Below are 19,276 nucleotides of genomic sequence, written 5' to 3' on the forward strand. Positions count from 1 at the left end.
GGGCAGAGTGGGGCGGAGTGGTGGCTCTGGGGTGGCTCCGGGGCGGAGTGGTGGCTCTGTGGCTCAGGATCTGCGCCTGTGGCTGGAAAGTTGCCAGTTCAAATCCTGCAGCTGGCAGAGGGATCTTACTCCGTTGGGCCCCTGAGCAAGGCCCTTAACCCCAGCTGCTCCAGGGGCGCTGTACAATGGCTGACCCTGCGCTCTGACCCCCAGCTTCTCTCCCTGTCTGTGTGTCTGTGTCTCACGGAGAGCAAGCTGGGGTATTGCGAAAAGACAAATTCCTAATGCAAGAAATTGTATAGGGCTAATAAAGCAACATTATCTTTATCACATTATCATTATCATTGTATATACCGATACAACACTTCTAAAAGCTACGTAGCTGCAAGGAAAAATTCTAAAGCCAGCTCGGAGTTAGCTTAGAGGCCAGTGCAGCCTTAAATAATTCCTGACTTCCCTTTCACATTTACATTACACATTAATCATAGAAACTGCATAAATAAAATAAATACTTTGAGACTCCATTAAACAGATTAAAAGCTTAAGTCTGAAGGGAACGTAGATGGCACATCTTAAAAACCTGCTTCAGACCTAAAACTGGGACACATTCCACCTTTCAGCAGGACAATGACACAAAGCGCAAGGCCAGAGCTACACTAGAGTGGCTTAAGAACGACAATGTGAATGTCCTTGAGTGGCCCAGTCAAAGTCCTGTTTTGAATCCTAGTGAGAATCTACAAAGATTTGAAAACTGCTATCTATAAGCGATCCCCAAGCAAAACTGAGAGAGGTTGAGCAAATCTGCCTGGAGGAATGGGCACAAATTGCACCAAGCTGCTATGCAAACTTGGTACAGACTTACCCTAAATCTCTTGTGGTCATAATTGTTCCCAAATTTGCTTCCACCAAATATTAAGTTCGCAAGTCTGAATGCTAATGCAATCAAAATATTTCAGGTATTTTATAACTTATCTTGCCCTAGTCCCCATTTAAGTATTCACTTTTTGAAAAAACATGCATCATTCTGGGACCCTATTTACAAGGCACTAAATTTTAAATGTTTCAACTTCATAAACTACAGTGGCTCCCCATTCAAGCTGGAGAGACCCCCAGTGAGGCCTTGTGAAAAGGTGATTGCTCAAGGCTTTGAAGGCACAGGCTCAGATCCCTGCTATAACTCCATAGCAACAAGGCCCTTCTGGTCTGAATCGGAGAGTGAGTGGGATTACTTGAGCTTCTTCAGAAAAAAACAGATGTAGCCATCAACACTACTAATTAACAGGCTATATTACAAACAGCAACCACATACAGCATCAACAGGAATTACGTAGTCCTACATTTCCCATTGTGTTGATATAATACTTCTTAAATTCCAATGTGGCAAAAGAAATAAAACACTGGAATTTATATATTATGGAAAACACTGTGTTTATATATTAATTTAAAAATGTTTGTAGGTTTCTACTGTATGTTAGATTTTTTGTCAGATCTGTTCTTGTATCATATCAGTGGGCACTATTTTCTATCATTTTAATTTTCATTATGTGGTCAGAGAGGCTTGGGTACTGACTTAATCTTGCCACCAGAAAACTTAAATGTTTCACTTTTTTTTCTTGGAATACATCTCCATTACCAATCATTGCACAATCACAGTTCCAAAAGCACAGTGCAGATGTCCCATACAGCACACAATAAAACGAACAGTTCAGTTTCTCTAAGAGCAGATTACAATGATACCAAGTACACAACTGATCCACCTAAATATTAAAAAATGGGAAGGAAATCTTGATCTTTGTCACTTGATAAATGGAAATACTTCACCTGACTTGCCCTTCTGCAATCACTGTAGTCTTGAGAGATGATAGAAAAAGATTCTTGCTCTAATCTGCTAATGGAGCCAAAAAATTCAGTAAAAATATTTCAGGAAGTCATACATCTGTTTGTCAAAATTAAAGCTTTTCTTTCACACTGAGACAATGTTCCCAGTATAAGGCCAAGTGGGCTTGTATTTCCTCCTAGCGCTCTATTGGATAGGAGCAGAAGCCAATGAAAAGCAGGGCTTCTCTCACTACAGCCATCACTGTACTCTGTGGGGAGGCAGGATGTTGTGAGCCTTCCCCTTCTCGTGCCAGTGCCTTTTGCCTTGACCCTTCCCAGTAACTAGATACATTACAGCTAACCACCACAGGAACTGAAGACTTTACACTGGGGAAGAGCACTGGGAAGCTGCCCAGGCCTCCCACCCTCCACACTGACAATCACATTCCAAAGATGTTTCCGCCACAGAGGAATGGCTATAAATTTCTTTGGTGTTGACTCCTGTCCAGATTGACAACACACAAGCGGCAGCATGCAAACTGCTGGCTTTTGACCTGATGCCACATATTCTGCAAACCCACCCCATTGCACAGAATACCTCATGTTTTATTTTAAATACCAAAGTGATTTTACGTAACCTTGGAACTTACACAGACTGATTAGAGAATCAGTAATCCTCTTTCGCTCTACTTCGGCGGCTCAAAATAAATAAAAAAAAAACCAAGAAGGGAAAAAAAAGTGAAACTGATCAGCTACCCTACATAAAAGACTGATGAGAAGATCTCTTAAACAGTGTCCTGTATTAATGTTCAGACAGCCAATCTTTTTTTTTTTAAATCCATTGCAGGCCACTGTATTAAGATATCAAAGCTGGTGTAGGGGTCTAATAAAATATTGATTTAGAAAATAGGTGGTGAGGATAGCAATTGCATGAATGTTTGATCACCATAAGCACATTCCCATGAGGCAGATAACGCCAAGCATTTGCCAGCTTACTGATTATAAAAAAAAAAAGAAACAGGCTTGGTAATGAAAACGTGAAAGAAGGGCCCGAAAGTGTCGAAGTCCTGCCCCGAGCAGGCAGCATCGGCACATTCCCCACAGTGCACTGAGCTGATGGAACAGAAGAGCATTCAGGTTGATAATCCCACCTCCCACGAGAGAAACCCACTGCCATAAAATGGGAGATGAAAACACCTTTTAACTTGTGAACAGAAGTAAGATTTTCTTCGCAGTCGGGTAAAATTTGCGCATGCGGTTGCTTAATTTCCAAAAAAAGGCATTCAAATTTATACAAAATGGGAAAGCCGCACAGTCCCAGGACCCAAACGGCAACATAGTATTCCCCCCAGTGACACGGGAATTAAAGAAAACTGTTAACAGACGCTACCTGCCAAGAAGCTAAAACACTACTTAATGACACTGAGACTCAGAAGATGAGGAATGCCTTAGTGTGATGAAAATGCATTAGACAGTTGTGTTTGTTACTGTTCTAAGGTCTAAATGAAATATGATAATTTGATCAAAATGAAATTCAGCTCCCATGTAGCTTGTACAGTTTTTGTAAGTTGGCCTTCATGCATATAGCACACCAGGCCATTAGGAACATTAAACTGAATGGATAAATAAGTATGTCAGCTGAATTCAGTCTACTTGTTCCATGTCAAAATTTCCTAAGATGCACATTAAAAACCTCAGAATTAATTCTAATAAATGAAATTATCATTAAACATGCCAAACCAATTAGCAGGCACAAATTCTGCCTTATGAAGGAAAGCAGATGAAGTTAAAGGAGTGCTACAGGAATTACAGCAACACTGAGGTCAGCTGATGCTGAAGCAAAATTGCGTGTTTTTGCAGCATCGTAATGGAAATATACACTTGCTCAGTGTATATTTTTCTTTTGAATTCTCTTTATTTTTCCTGCTTACGCAGGCTGTTCTTCAGAGCATTCTGCTGGTAGCCGGCTGGCCTTGACTCTCAGCCAAATGTATTTCAGTCACAAAAATAAACAATAAATCATAGTGCACTGGCATTCACAGTTCCCCAAGTCACCAAAAGGAACAAAAATAAAATCCTTTGTACGAGGTAAAGTGTATATATCGATATGCTTTTTGAAATATGTTTTAATGGCATATCTTATAAAAAGCGCAATTTGCTGGGAGTTATTGAAATTAAACTTTCTGGAAGCCAGAAAGGGACTAAACATGAGATGTGACGGCAGAAAAGTAAAGTGTTTTCCAACAACATTTTTTTTTCCCCTTAAACTAAACCTTGAAGTCATTACTGTAGACCTGCATGAGCAGTCGCACCAGTCTCCTGACTTCCAACAGTTTGAAAGAGATCAGCCGGCCGCAAGTGGCAGGCAACACTGCTCCCACCTTCAAATATAATTCCGAATTTTGGCAGCAGTTGTTTTCTTAGGATTAGGCCTCTATGGCATCTCCTGCTGCTCCGTGTCTTCAGAGGAGACAGTTTCAGCCTATTGCTCTGGTGGGTGGCTTGCTTCTTCCCTCAGTGGTCTGGGAGCTCCCTGGCATGTAGGGGCGAGGCAGGCTCTAGTCAAGATCAGCTGAAGGTCAAGAGGGACCCCCGTGCCCCCAGCCTCTCTTGCCAAAGACCTGTGAATCCCACCTTCCTCTAGAAACAACCAATACAACGTAGAACGCCTGTCAAAACGACCAAAGACGCGTGCTTAAATCTGGCTCAATTCGATATTGCAAACAACCAATATTATATAATGTCAAATTCCTTCTCGCCAGTACACAGTCCCAATGCTTTGTAGAGAAGAATATTAATAAAGCATCCTAGAGGTAGCCAAAGAATTTTTGATTTCTTTAAGGTTTTCCACTCTAATTTGAGACATACTTACGATTGATGCGGTACGGTGTGCTGGGGTTTTTTTACCTGATGATTTCAAATATCTTGAGAATGAATTCTAAATATGTGTGTTTTTCCCACTGGGTAAAAAAAAGTAATCCCAGAGTAAGGTCTGTACTTGCTCACTCAGCTGTGTGCAATTTGTTTACAGAGCTACTATCAAATTTCAGCTCACCACTACGAACTACAAGGGTGCAAAGGCCTGAACCACTTTCATCTAAGCGAACATTATCACTGACTAGTGTCCACTTCCTCCTAAAAAGGCCTCACAGAGGGTTTGCAGTATAACAGGGTGTGTGCTAGGGCAGAGTGAGTCAGTTTGTTATTCACTCTGTGGTACAGCATGTGGTTTACAGTATGAGGTATCATCTTTGTCAAAACCACATTTGAAGCCTGTGACCTCTCAGTCCCTTTAAATGTAAGAGTCACCAAGGTCATTTCTTTGCTCAAGGTCATTGACACCTAAGGCAGTACACACTTTCAGAGAAACAGCTGTATCGTTTTAAAAACAGTGGAGTCTTTTATTTCAGGGTATTTTAGGTGAATCCAGATAATGTTTGTAGTCACATTAAACCACAGGAGTTCAGGCTTTGGATATTAAACTACACTTAGCAGTGATAGCTTATTGTGTACTGTATACAATAAACTGAAAGTAACAGCAAAAACCTCAGGTGAATTAATGGAATCCTAAGAAGAGCTGTCAACAGAACTCCTTTACGAAATGTGATAAATACAGTAAGTAAAGGTTATTAAATGTAATCTAAGAAACTAAATGAATTGGTGAAGAAGATTTTTTTTTAAATAGTGAGTTGATAACTTTAACATAACATAACTGCAAAGAGAAATTCTGAGAATTATAAGCACCAAGAAACACAAGTGCTTTATTTTATGCACTGAAAAATTACAACTGCAGAAAAAAAAGGGAATAAGTGTTTCACAGCAGTTTGTGACCCATATTATGTAATATGCTGGAAATATTTAAGATTTTATATTTATATTTAATGGGGTCTGAAAATTGGGCACTGCTGGCCCAAGTTTACATAACATGTTTGTCACCTACTGCTCTGGCCTTTATTTTTCCATTTTTAATTCCCAGGCTCTTGGCTGATATGCTAGAATTCTCTCCATAAGGAATATACTGTCAATTCTGTTGTGGCTAGGGACTATGTTCCTTAATTCCTAATTCCTGAATGAAAAATACATCTACTAATACAATACATCTATGCCAAAATGTTATGATATATTTTGGTCTACTATGATATTCTTATCGTATAGGGCTAGCACATTGATTATACCCTCAAAAGCCCCTGAAAGTATGGTGCAAAAATATAACAGAAGGTCATGCTTGCAAGACGGACCAGAAATTGGGGTAAATGAGGTAAAACACCGTCTGCCAAGTCCTGCTCTGATGAAAGCTGTGTGCTTCAGAAAGAAAGCATTTCTGTAAGTAGTAGAGCCAGAAGACTCTGGAGAATGATTTCATATCAAAACCTCAGTGGAATTCCCACTGCACTGTAGATCTATGTTTTTCGTTAGACATATCCCGTATAGTTACGTCAATCACACAAATGTGCCTGTCCTTTGATGGCTCTGTCTTGTCAGCTGTCAAAAGAGATTAATTTCAAAGCATGATAATTTTTCATAAATGACAAGAACCTTTGGCCTTCAGACTTCATTTCACACAATGGAAACACACTGTACCCTTTCCTGAGACAAGAAGAGGTTTTCTTCTAAACTTCCCTCACAGTGACTTACTGCTGACGTTTCACCTTCCCTAGTTTCACCAAGTGGAATATACTCATGTCCAAAATGTTTCGAATCCAATAAGAGGACACACAAGAACAAGCTGGAGGTAATTTTCAAAACTTAATCCCTGAAAACCAAGCTTTTTAAAAACAATATTATGAGATCAGCATAACAAAAATGTTCATCACAAATCTGTGAACACAAAAAAACATTCTTGTCAGCAGCAAGGAAAGAGAAGTTGAAATTGTAATTTGTTATTTTAGCATATTTGCCTACTTTTAAAAGAACTGCAAATCCAGTTATTATACATAATTAATGACTTTGCATTGTTCTGGCATTTTATTTTGCCTGAAATTATATGCAAGATGTAAAAATGTAGCAAGGCACAAACAAGCAGATTTACTGTTTTCCAACTCCCCAAATACACTAAGAAAATTATCATTTCTGAAATAAAAAAAAATCAATTAAGTTTCTGGGTCCCCATTAAAGAGGACTTGACTTCTACAGCACAGCCCCTCATGGCATAATAAAGAGCCTACATCTGGAGTTTAAAGTCATTCATTGCCATTGAAATGATGAAGCCAAGATATAATATTCATCACCATACCATACATAATTTCTTATGTCCACTTTTCATACCTGATACACAAACTATATTACATCAGCCATCTGATGAATGTGACATGAACCAAAAGCATGGAAAGATGGCTATTAATTTGCTCCTAAGGATATCGAGAGATAGTTCAAACACATGAAAGAGGAACAGAACTCAAAAGTACCAATGTACGCGGATAAGTAGAAATGTGGCTGCATTCATGCTACATGGAGTTCTGCACAGTGGTGATAAATAAATACGAAGGCAAAGACATTTTTAACCTCCCCTCCCTTTAACTTTAACAAAAGTCTGAACACGGACACTTCTTGTAATGTGAGAAAAGTAAAATAGAAAAGAAAAAAAATCCTGTTTAATTGACATATCTGAAGTTTCTGTCTGGCACTGACACTTATCTGTCACTACCAGAAATTCTGATTTAAATCATATTGCTTACCTGGTGGCAACCTTGTAAGTTAGAATCTCTTCCATACGAATAGGACCCTCTATCTGTTTTCCCTGGGAGAAAGAAAAATGAAACAATTAAGCTGTACTCACAAATAGTCAGTTCCTTTTGCCTTCTAACCCAAGGAAATGTTCTTTAACAAAGATTACAGTACAGTAACGCATTTTCAAAAGTAATGAAGAGACAAAGGTGATGAATTAGAGCTCAAAAGCTAAAGGAAAATAATACAGAAAAGCGTCTAAGAGTTTATTTTAACTTACACTAACAAAAGAAACAATATCCAATTATTTTCTTTACTGATGCCCTACACAGATAGACCACAATTCTCACGTATTACAAGAATTATTTCATATACAGCCTAAACTTCAAACATCCAAGCAATGTTTTTCAGCAAACAGTGATGGAACAACACAGTATTACAAATTCTGTGGATTCATCAACCCTTTAACTACGAAAGGAGAAAGATGACTGCATATATACCACTCCAACAAACACATACTTTCAATTTAATTTGATATTTGCTATTTACATTATAAGAACATAATGCAGATAAAGCACAAGAAAAAAAAATGGTTACAAACAAGAAGAGGACATTTGGTAACTAGCACAGATCGTAGTAAGTACTTAACAGAACCAAAGATCTCATCTACAATTGCGTGAAAATGCCAGGATATCAACTTCAACAACGTGGTTGGTTAGCTTGTTTTATACTTGGACATTTCTTTCAGAAAGGAACTGCCTCTTGTCCTGATTGAAAAGATAAAAGGCGCTGGCTTCAATGATATGACTGGGTAGCTTGTTCCATACTCCCTACAGGAAGAGGCAGCACCAGTTACAGGAGAAGTGCAACTCTCAATGACATAACTGCAAGCTTACAGGCTCCTGAAACATCCCAAGACAAGGATACATTGTCCACCTCCAACCCACCCAACCCCAGAATTCCTGGAACAGCTGTTCGCTGCTGTTTTGAAGGAACGGGTTACACATGGCAAATGAAATAGCCCCGACTTTCAGCAAATGCCTTCACTGGTTGAGCTACTGTATGACAGAGGCGTCAACACAATATTATTTGTCATGAATAAATCACAGTGTAGGTTGTGCAAAATGCTGAAGACAACATCATAAAAGACAGGTGCTTAGGCCTTTGTTAAAACAATGAAAAAAACTCTGTAGTGCATTGAAACATTATCCAGTGAGAAATTAGACTGAGGGAGGCTGTTGTTGTTAGGAAGCATGCTTAATGACTTATTAAAAACAGGATCCATGAACAATAGCAATTATGATGTATAGTTTCCTGGGGAAAAAAAAAATAAAAATACAGAATAGGATCATCATGCACACTCTGACCGCATGGTACGATCTAAGCTAAGTACTGCTACTCGCCTCTATTCCTGTGCTATCCTTTGCAATGTAACACACACAATATCATCAGAGTGGTAGCTGCTAAACATTACTTTATTACTACAAGACATTAAGAAGCTCGAGTTCAACTCATAAGACATTCATCTCTAAATTAATTGTGCCAACTCTCAACTTACATTTGCCTTTTTACTAAACAAGCATCAGAGTTGTAAAGTACAAATTTCCCAGTGATCTCTTTTACTTCCCATAAGTAGGCTGGCTCATGTAACAATTCTTGCTCCAGAAAAGCATAATCAGCAAGTCTTTGAATAAAAGAAAAAAAAAGTACAAATTTATTGTCTGAACAGTGCCTTGAAAAAGCACCCTTGCACCTTTTCCACATTTTTGTTGTTTTAAAACTTGCAGTCTTAACACTTTAAAGTAGCAATTAATATTTATGTATAGAAGCAGAGCAAAAAGCACAAATCAAAAGCAAAAAAAAACCCATAAATTAAAAAACAAAGAAAAATGGAAAAGGCATGATTGCATAAGTATTCAAAACCTCAAAAAATGTGGCAAACCTAAATTAGTTTAGGTGCACAGAATTACTTGACTGAACAACACAATTAGCGGGGGGACCTCTGTCTGTGTGCCATAACAGTGGCTGAAAAGATTTCAGAATACACTTATCTCTGTGAGGTTCCTCAGTCAGGCAGTGAATTTCACATTTATTCAGATCTGTGTTAGTGTTTTGTATATTCTCATCTGGAATGGATAGCAGCCATGTCATCCTGAAATTGATAACTGGCGACCCACTGAAGCTCAGAACATGTGAGCCTGGCTAGGATTTGGTTGGGAGACCTCCTGGGAAAGACTAAGGTTGCTGCTGTAAGAGGTTAGTGGGGCCAGCAGGGGGCGCTCACCCTGCGGTCCATGTTGGTCCTAATACCCCAGTATAGTGATGGGGACATTGTCATCCAGGTGGATGCTGTACACTGGTGGTGGTGGAGGGGGAGTCCCCATTACCTGTAAAGTGCTGTGAGTGGAGTGTCCAGAAAAGTGCTATACAAATGTAAGGAATTATATTCAGTGAAGAGAATATAGGGAAAAAAATTACATATTTGGTCAAAATGTCCTGTTACTTGTCGGAGTGTTCATGACTCCTTACTGTATACCTTAACAAGGGCTCCACAACGTGCAGATGCAAAAAAAACAAAAACATAAGAGTCCCCTAGACAGTGTTTCAGTGTTTTCACCATTTTTCTAAAAAACATAATATTGATAAGCATGTCCATAACATAACACATCCATATTCATAGAGGTGATGCCAAAAGGCAGTTTTTGACACTTTGTATCCTGGAGATGGCAGTTTGTTGTGCCTGCAAATTTATGGTTTCCTCCCAAACCACTCTGTGAGAAAGACACATTGCACCCTCTTCTCATCTCTGTTGCCACTATACCTCTAACCTTAAATGTCTTTATAATGGACACTACAGTGGTCCACACAGCTTTTTAATTATCCTTTTAACTTCTGGAAGTTGACCATTTACATACAGGTCTCAATTTATATTTGCCTTAAATTATGCACGTGACTACAACTGAATGTTTTCTAAGGATTAGCTCCTTATCTCAGGAGGCCTCCATATAGTTACTGTACAAAGGCTTCCAACGTACTTCCAAACAGCAGAATGTTACTGCAGATAACACAGTGAATAAAGGCCATCAGGAGCCATTTCAAAAATATTTGACTGGTTTAAAGCCGATGCTGTCCCATTTATTCAGTGTACTCCACAGGGTTCTGTTCTGGGACCTTTACTGTTTAGGATTCACATGTTGCTTCTTGGCTAGATTATTCTTCATCACAGGCCTGGGTTTCGTGATAACATTCAGATGTACTTGTACACCCAATCAATCAAATCAATCGAATGCTGCAGTTTCTGCATTTCACTGGTGGAGACGTAAGTTTCTTTAGCATAACTGGTGACTCGACTGGGGTATGCTCAGAGGCTCCATACACAAATTTTATAACTCTGATGGTTTCATTGTTGTTGCTGTCGATGCTGAAATCAAACACGTGCTGGAAGTTTGAAACCAAGGAGTTACTTTTGTGTAAGTCCTCAAATAATACATGATGAGTTATTATTATTTGAAGTGTGTCTGAAGAACAAGGGTATATTTCTTTCACATAGGTAACACTTGTTGGTTAAGACTCTTGGTCCATCTAAATCTGAGGTACTTATTTGAAATGTATTATTTTATCAATATTTGACAACTACAATAACTTTCCTAATGTGGTAATCTTCTAAAGTACTGAATAAGCTTCAGTAAACCAAGAATTCTTCTGCTCATTTGCTAAGTAAACATACTCTGCATTAACATCAGCATATAATTCCCATTCTCCGTAAATTGCATTGGCTCTCCGTGAAATTTATAGTGGACTTTGAGGTTCTTCTGCTCACATATAAGGCAGTGAATTGTCTAGCTCTAGATTATTTTAAAGATTTATTGCATGAGTACAGTCCAGCTCTCCATCCGAGACCTGATGATTTAGGCCTTCTTATTCTGCCAGGCTCCACACAATGGGAGATAGAGCCTTTACACTCTCAGCGCTACATCTGTAAAACTAACTGTCCAAATCCATTTGAGTCTCTGCGACTGCTGACGTTTTCTAAAGTCTCTTAAAAACCTATCTCTATTTTAGTTAAGTTCATTATAATTAATTTAGCTATACTCTGGGTTTCACATAGTTTGCTATGCTATTCTTTTCTCCACTTTCAGTTTCTGCTGTGTATTATGTTTGATATTGTACAGTGCTTTGACTTTGCTGAAAAGTGATCACAAATAAATTATAAAATTCTGTTCTTTATTAATATAGTTGAAATGAAGTATTATTATTGAATGGGCATGCGACATGGATGTCTTGTGAACATGAAAGCCATAACTCAATAAGTTTGTCCCCCTTAAAAAAAACACTTATTTAAATGGGACATTTTTACCACAAATAATCCAAAATTCAGTCAACTTTAATTTTTACAATATTAATTTAAAATCGAACAATATTTAACTAATATGAAAGACTCATACAGCCACTTTGGCAAGTATATGTAGTAAGATGATCAGAATATTGTTAATGTTATGTATTTGATATTGATTGTACCTGATTAATTTTGAAATATAGTCCATGTAAACTATTACAGTGTGTGGCGTAATGTTTTGTGTTTTTGTGTAGTGCTACAAGTACTTTAGCATATATACGTTTTTCTTTGCAATACATTTCTGAAATTACCCTACTTTTACCTTGAAATGCACACAACACAGCACCAAGAAAAACAAAATGTGTTTTGTAAAGTAAGAACAAAGTGCAAGAAAGAGTACATTTCCACAATATAAAAATACTAGTTACATAGAAAGAGGATACAGATAGGTATTTTTTATTTTTTCCCCAGACAAACTCAGACTAATATCTCTATTTCAATCTCAATTTTCATTCTACACACATTCCCTAGAATACATATTTGCACTTCAATAGGCTGATGTAGCTTTCAAAAATAATTTGTTAATAATCAAAAGCAGTTTTAATGTGCTGTGTTTTTAATACACAGCTTGTTGAGTAGGAATTTAAAAATATTTCAGTTTCACAGACAGTGCTTAGCAAAAGTCCCAGAATTATTTATCTAAATTAACACTTAGTCCAGGATTGGTAATAATTTGAAATCATTTAATTTTATGATTAAATTAAGTATTTTTTGTTGAGTTACCTACAAACCCTACAAAATACAACTACAAGTAACAAAAGGGTGAAAAGGGGAAGACATATGACACATAAGTGTGGAGAATACATTAATTCAGTGTTTCTTTTGTAGATTCAATTTCAGTTTTTAAAGTCTACATTTTCATGCACTCATGAAGAATGGAGTGAATTATAAATTAAAATGATTAAAGCATTTTTCATCCCAAAGTTTTCCCAAAGCCCAAAACATACACTGTCGGAACCATTCACTACTAAAATCCAGCATCCTTTATGCACCAGCAGCCCCTTTATGGAGTTTCAAGTAGAAAAGAGAGAATCCAAACTGAATTTAAGGAGAACTTTATTTTGCAGATTGTGTGAATCCACAGTGAAGTAGGAAGCCAGGGTTTAAACCACTATTCTCATGAAAACTGTCAGGGATTCTGTAATGACCAAGCAACCAGGACCTGAACTTGATATCTCATTCAAAGGACAGTAGTCTCCTACAGCAGTCTCTCCAATCACCATACTGGGGCACTGCTTCAGAAATTTGGGTACAGACAGATGAGTGTCATGTACTAGTCGAACAGCACTACTTCCAACAGCAATTCTGTACTCCTCAGAGATCTCCTAAAGCACTGTCCAGGCCAAGTGATGAAACAAGCACTGTTTCTGTCAGCACCGCTTTACTGCATTGAAAAAAATGTTCATACATCCAAACCTTAGGATTATGGTTACGAAAAAAAGAATTAAAATCGATGGCTTTTGATTTATTTTCCCCCCACAGTTTCATCTACAGGATTCCATTAGTGGTTTGTATAACACTCACATTTAGTTTGTTCAGAGTAAAATAATCACAAGAGTTTTTTTTTTCTTAAAAAAACACCAGACAACATGCCTTATTAAAGAGAAGCACAGAACGATAAACGTTTGGTGGTAGACTGAATGAAAAGCACATACGGTGTGCTCTGATGTTCCAAAACCAACAGAAGTGTGTTTAAGTTTACAATTTTAACCTAAACACAGAAACCCTAACAAACTAGGAGTCAGGAAATTGAAAAAGGGGACTCTATGGTAGAGTGCAGGAACACAGGGTCGAGAACCTTCTACAGCAGCAAAAAGGCATTTTGTACGGAACAATCAAAACCAAGACATTTTGTTATGCAGAGTAAACAATAATATACTGTATAGGATCTTTTATCAAAGGCTTCAGGACCTCTAACCCTAAAGATGAAAATGCAAACACACATATATACAGTAATCACACACAAAAGTAGTAAACTACATCATGTAACTTCTTCTTCTTCTTCTTCTTCTTCTTCTTCTTCTTCTTCTTTTTCACAGCCTTAGTCCCAGACTGTCCTGGGGTCAGCTGTACTCTTCTCCACTTGTCTCTGTCGAGCACATCTTCCTCACTCACTTCACATACCTCCATATCTTTTCTCACACAATCTATCCATCTCTTTCTAGGCCTACCTCTTCTTCTGTTACCTTCCACCTCAAATTCCATTACCTTCTTTGTTACTTCCTCAACGTCCCTCCTCATCATATGTCCATACCACCGTAACCTCGCCTCTCGCATCTTCTCAACCACATCCACCACCCTACATCGTCTACGGATTTCTTCATTTCTGATCTTATCCTTCATTGAAATCTGTAGAATCCATCTCAACATCCTCATTTCAGTTCTTCTCATCAAGTTCTCTTCCCTCTTTCCAACTGCCAAGCATTCAGCTCCATATAGTAGTACAGGTCTAATCACAGTCTTGTACATTTTGCACTTTAACTTTCTAGGAATTTTCCTGTCACAGATTATTCCTACTACATCATGTAACAGCGATATATTTTTGAAGATTACAAAGCACCGATTCATCCTGGAAAGAGGCAGTAAGGATGGCAGGTCAGATGATGAGGTCAGACAGAGGGACTCACTGCAGTCTCATACTTACTGCTCGGAAATTGTGAAATTCGGAAACTTTTGTCTTTCCTATGTGTGTTCTCATTCTCTTGCTGGCTAACCGTCACTCTTCCAAGCATTGTTATCAGGACCAAATTCTTTATACTTCTCCATCTTTGCCATTCCAAGAACATCCCTGAAACTTCTTTATTTTCATGTTTATGGGAAACGTTTTGCTGACCACCAGTCATCTGATTGCCGAGTGCAGAGAAAAAGCTCTGTAATACCATATAACATGTAAGTATTACCAGTGCAATGTTTTGACTTACTGAGAAAAGCCATTGGGTCGCTTATGTACCATTTAGACAACGTTAAAAAGTGTTGTTTGTAAGACACTGCATGTATATAATACACCCAACAGTTAATCTTCTTCAAAAATCCAAATCTAGAAAGCTCTGTGTAAAGCAAACAATGTCTTTATTCTAAGTAAATTAAGCGCTAATGCAGCATAAACCACGAAGACGCGGGGGAAAGTAGTAGTTTTTCTATCAGTCAAAATAAAATTATGTCAGGACTTAGTCCAGTGCATTCAAAATAAGCAGCTTTATTATATAGACCTTGGCTTCCATGGAGTTAGTGGAGTAGACAGCAAAACACAACCGTTCACACTGAATGGCTGTGTGTGTGCCTGTGTATTTATAGAGGACTTCAAATTGTCCTGAAACACCCCTGCTGATCTGCAGTTCTTCGGCTTGAGACACTGTTCCCCAAGTGACACAAGCAATTTGTCTAAGGATCTAAATATCCAGAAACGAATCAACAAATAATGAGGTGTGCATATGCCTCATTGCATGTCACCGCGTGACAGTATTGAGCTATTCTGAAGAATATAAGGGCTATAAGGATATCTAATTTTCTAACCAACAGGGTTAAATACACAGTCACCGTCTTCAGATTACAAACTGGCAAAAGAGTGAATGTGACATTGCATTAATGTATTGCAGCCTGACCATACAAAGTCAACAGAGAGACATTTCCACTCCTTATTCTTTTCACAGGAATGATCGTTTCACTTGTGATTGACATAGATGATCATTATATGATGTTACACCCATTACAAATATTGCCAGCACTGCAAGGAAAAGAAAAACCTGTTATATGAAAACAATCCGAAACGAGGAAAAGTCAAGAATAAAAACAAAGGCTATTTGGAACAAAAGAATTTAAAGGGAAAAAAACTTAATTCCTGGAATCTGAAAATCCCAATTCTTGGAATTCGAGTGGAGAGATATATGTGGTATATGAAGCATGGTATACATACCAACATACCAAGTTCTTTATAATTAACATTTTTGAAATAAATGTTAATTCTCATGGATCATGACAAGAGATGTCTTTCAATATGTAAGTTGGAAATTTATTCTTTAAAAAAATTAAATCAAAGATGAAAAGCCTCCAACTTCGCCTTCTACATGGTGCTTTCTTTATTCTTAATCCCTTTAAATATTTTATTTGCTCTTCCCCCACAGTGGCCTCAGGTCTGAAGGTGAATTGTGTGCCTTCTTTGCCCAGGGAAAGGCAGTTTAATCTGCGTCCGCTCTGTGGCCAAGTTTCTACACACTTATAGACTTTCCAACAGAACACAATTTATACGCCACAGAGACAGGCTATAATCCGTGTGACAGCAAAAATATTCTGAAAAGAAAAAAAAAACGGATAGGTTTATTTTGGAAATGTATATCTGGTGTGTGAAGTACAGAAAGCAGGTGACAGATACTAAGTGGTAATCGTCCATGTTTGTTTTAAATAGAAGACCGAAGTACTATATCTGATCCTTCTGTTAAGGCACAGTTTAATACACAGCATTTTTCTCTTTAGGATCAGCATTCTGTGATGCGAGGCTGAAAGCACTAGACAACAGTGCCCTTCCGATTGTGTCAATAATAGATGCAGGTGTATTTTTAATTATTCAGTTACAACTCTGATCGGCCTTATAATCGGATCTACTTTGGTACATCAAAGTATACATAACTTCTGCAATTATATCTGATATTAGTATTGTACTTATAACATCAAAATAAAACAAATCACAAGGCGAGTTCAAATCCATAATTTCTCTATTTTAATTCCTCCTCTACATACATCTAGGTAGTATTAGAATCCTTTTTTTCATTTATGAAAAATGTAATGGGCTGGAAAAGTGGGTGTTGAAGACTGGTAAACTGTTGAGGAGTGGTAAACTGGGGATACACACACAGATATGAAAATATATGTATACACTTTAAATACAACATTGCTATTTATGATATGACCTATCAATACAATGACGACAATGAAATGACAATAGCAATGGCCACCTTCACTGTGCCACATTGCCAGGCCCTGTACTGCACATCAAGATCACTACTTTGAAGCCCAGGTAGCTCCTTCTGTACAGCAACAATGAGGCTCAACAGGATAAATGTCTCCTTTCTCATTACAACCAGACTCATCCTTCTGGTGCCACTTTTGTGACGATATCAATTTTATAACCATAGTTTTGTGACCATCTTACGAACCAATCTCCTGGTGCAAAAAGCAGCAAAGTCTTAATCATAGAAGCACGCAGTAAAAGATCACAGTTTTCCATCTGAACTGACTGGGCAAAGGAAACACCTTTAGAGAACTATACCTGTTCTGCCTTAAATCTAAGCTGCAAGCAACTGCAAGGAACACCCGTCGTGTGTGTTCTGCAGAAAGACTCAATCACTTGCACGAAAGGGTTTAAACAGGCCTACAGTAAATCACAAAAACCTGCTTTCTGTAGTATTTCAAGAAAAGCAAACAAGCAAAAAGCAACTGGATTTTACATGAACACTTTAAATGTGGCCTATGACTTTATAACTTTCTTTACTGTTAACCACCAAAAGACTTGTTTTAACAGGCCTTGCCTGAAGACACATTTTACTAAAAACTGCAGAATAGTCAAATATAAATACAGCATGAAAGGCTCACTTACATATAAAGTCAGTGCAAAACATTGTGCTCTAAAACTGCTATACTAATTTTCCTTGTCTTGAAAAAAAAGCACAATAAACTGAAATTTAAGAGAATTTGTATTCTCCACTTTCTCCTACTTTTATAGCTTATCCCTGGGTGCTCCAAATAGTCAATATTATTGTTATTATTGTGCATGATATTAATAATAAGAGCAAACCTTAATTTGTGCTCTTTTCATTAGGTACTATTGTCAACTATTGTTAACTATATTTAAATAGTTAATTAGTGAGTATACTCTAAACTATTAAGTAAAATATGCATAACTATAACTGTAAAGAAGATTACTTAAAATACTTTACACAAACATTAGTCTTTTCCCATTATTCTGGGTATACATTTTTAAATAAATTATTTTTTAAATTTTAACAGCCAAATGTTTTAAAGACAGCAAATGTGAGACTGCAATAATTACTAAAATGTCAGAAAACACATTCTTTCTACTATCTATTGCACTGTTAATGAGACACTGCCTGTCTCAGTGTGCTCAAAGCTGCTACCTGGAGCCTCAAATTAATCAAGAAAGGCATAAGAATTCTTCAGAAATGAAACTGTTTTTTGTTTGTTAATTAAGGAAAAGCTCTTTGATATATTCTTTTTGCAAAAACGTTTTGGCTTCAGCAAAACTCACTTATAAGCTGTTTAGAATATTATTGTTTAAAGCAAAAACAATGACAAATATTTAACAAAACTACATTTTAATATTTAAATCAACTTCTCACTGTTTCCACATAAAGTCAATATCCATTCCTAAGTGCAGAAAGCAGGTTTTCAGGATACTGACACTTTTTATAAAATGTTACTGTTTTGATCCATTTAAAAACGAAGTCCTATTTTAGATTTTATTGCCTTGTATCCTATCTAAAAATTATTTTCCCCCAAATTGAAAAAACACAAAGAAAATTAATACAAAAAAGAAGCAACCATTTATGAACAGGGGACTGTCATTTTAGTTTGCTGATGACAAAAAGGTCTTTAGCAGAAAATTACTTTTGAGGATTAAGTTGGAGATAGTATTTCTTTATCCTCAACTAAATGCTTAAAAATATTTATTCCAAATCACTTTCAGAATAGGTGCAAAAACAAAAGAAAACATTAATTGAATATCTAACACTGCATTGAAGGTGTGCGTGAACACTTTAAGTACACAGTACAGTATGTGTATTTTCAGTTGTGTACGGTTAATATGAGGTTTCACTTCAAGTTGTTATACATATCTAGAAATGTAAATACCACTATACACTGTATACACCCAATGAATCACACACAAGCATCATGAGTGCCCAAAGATGTTCCATGAAAAAGAAATATGATCTACCTTACAGTATTAGTAAAGCCCACATTAAGATGAAAGAAAAATAAGTATGAGCACTGAACAAATCAGACAAAAACGTACAAAAAGACCTTCCAAAAGTTTTGATCAGATAAACAAATAAATTAACACATATTACCATTACTTCGCAAAAATATCCAGTTACGACAATCATCTTGTATTTTTAATTTAGTTGTCCCTTTCATACACAAACATATTAACAGAAAAATTAAATAGAATTGTGCATAGAACAAAAAGTAAAAAAAAAAAGAAATCAATACACTATCTAACATTAATTAAGTTTCATATTATTACAAATATGCCGTTTCAATCTTAAACCTTTTGTGCTGCTTTTAGAAGCTTTCATTTGCAGTCCTCTTACTCAGATTCCCCTGTATACATGCAGTTTACAGTTTATTTAAAGAAATTGTAATTTATTTCAGGAACACAAACCTAAC

General features: G+C 37.1%; 1 protein-coding gene across 12 annotated transcripts in view; it reads right to left on the reverse strand.

Annotated features, from left to right (window-relative positions):
• tcf4 (transcription factor 4) overlaps positions 1 to 19,276 on the reverse strand; it is a 208,523-nt gene that overhangs the window by 95,816 nt on the left and 93,431 nt on the right. For all 12 annotated transcript variants that reach the window (XM_006626580.3, XM_015362240.2, XM_015362269.2 and 9 more), the window contains one exon: positions 7,494 to 7,555. In XM_006626580.3, the coding sequence (XP_006626643.2) occupies positions 7,494 to 7,555 (62 nt within the window). The remainder of the gene's footprint in view (positions 1 to 7,493; positions 7,556 to 19,276) is intronic.

The sequence above is a fragment of the Lepisosteus oculatus genome, chromosome 3, assembly GCF_040954835.1.
Source record: "Lepisosteus oculatus isolate fLepOcu1 chromosome 3, fLepOcu1.hap2, whole genome shotgun sequence".
NCBI lineage: Eukaryota > Metazoa > Chordata > Actinopteri > Semionotiformes > Lepisosteidae > Lepisosteus > Lepisosteus oculatus.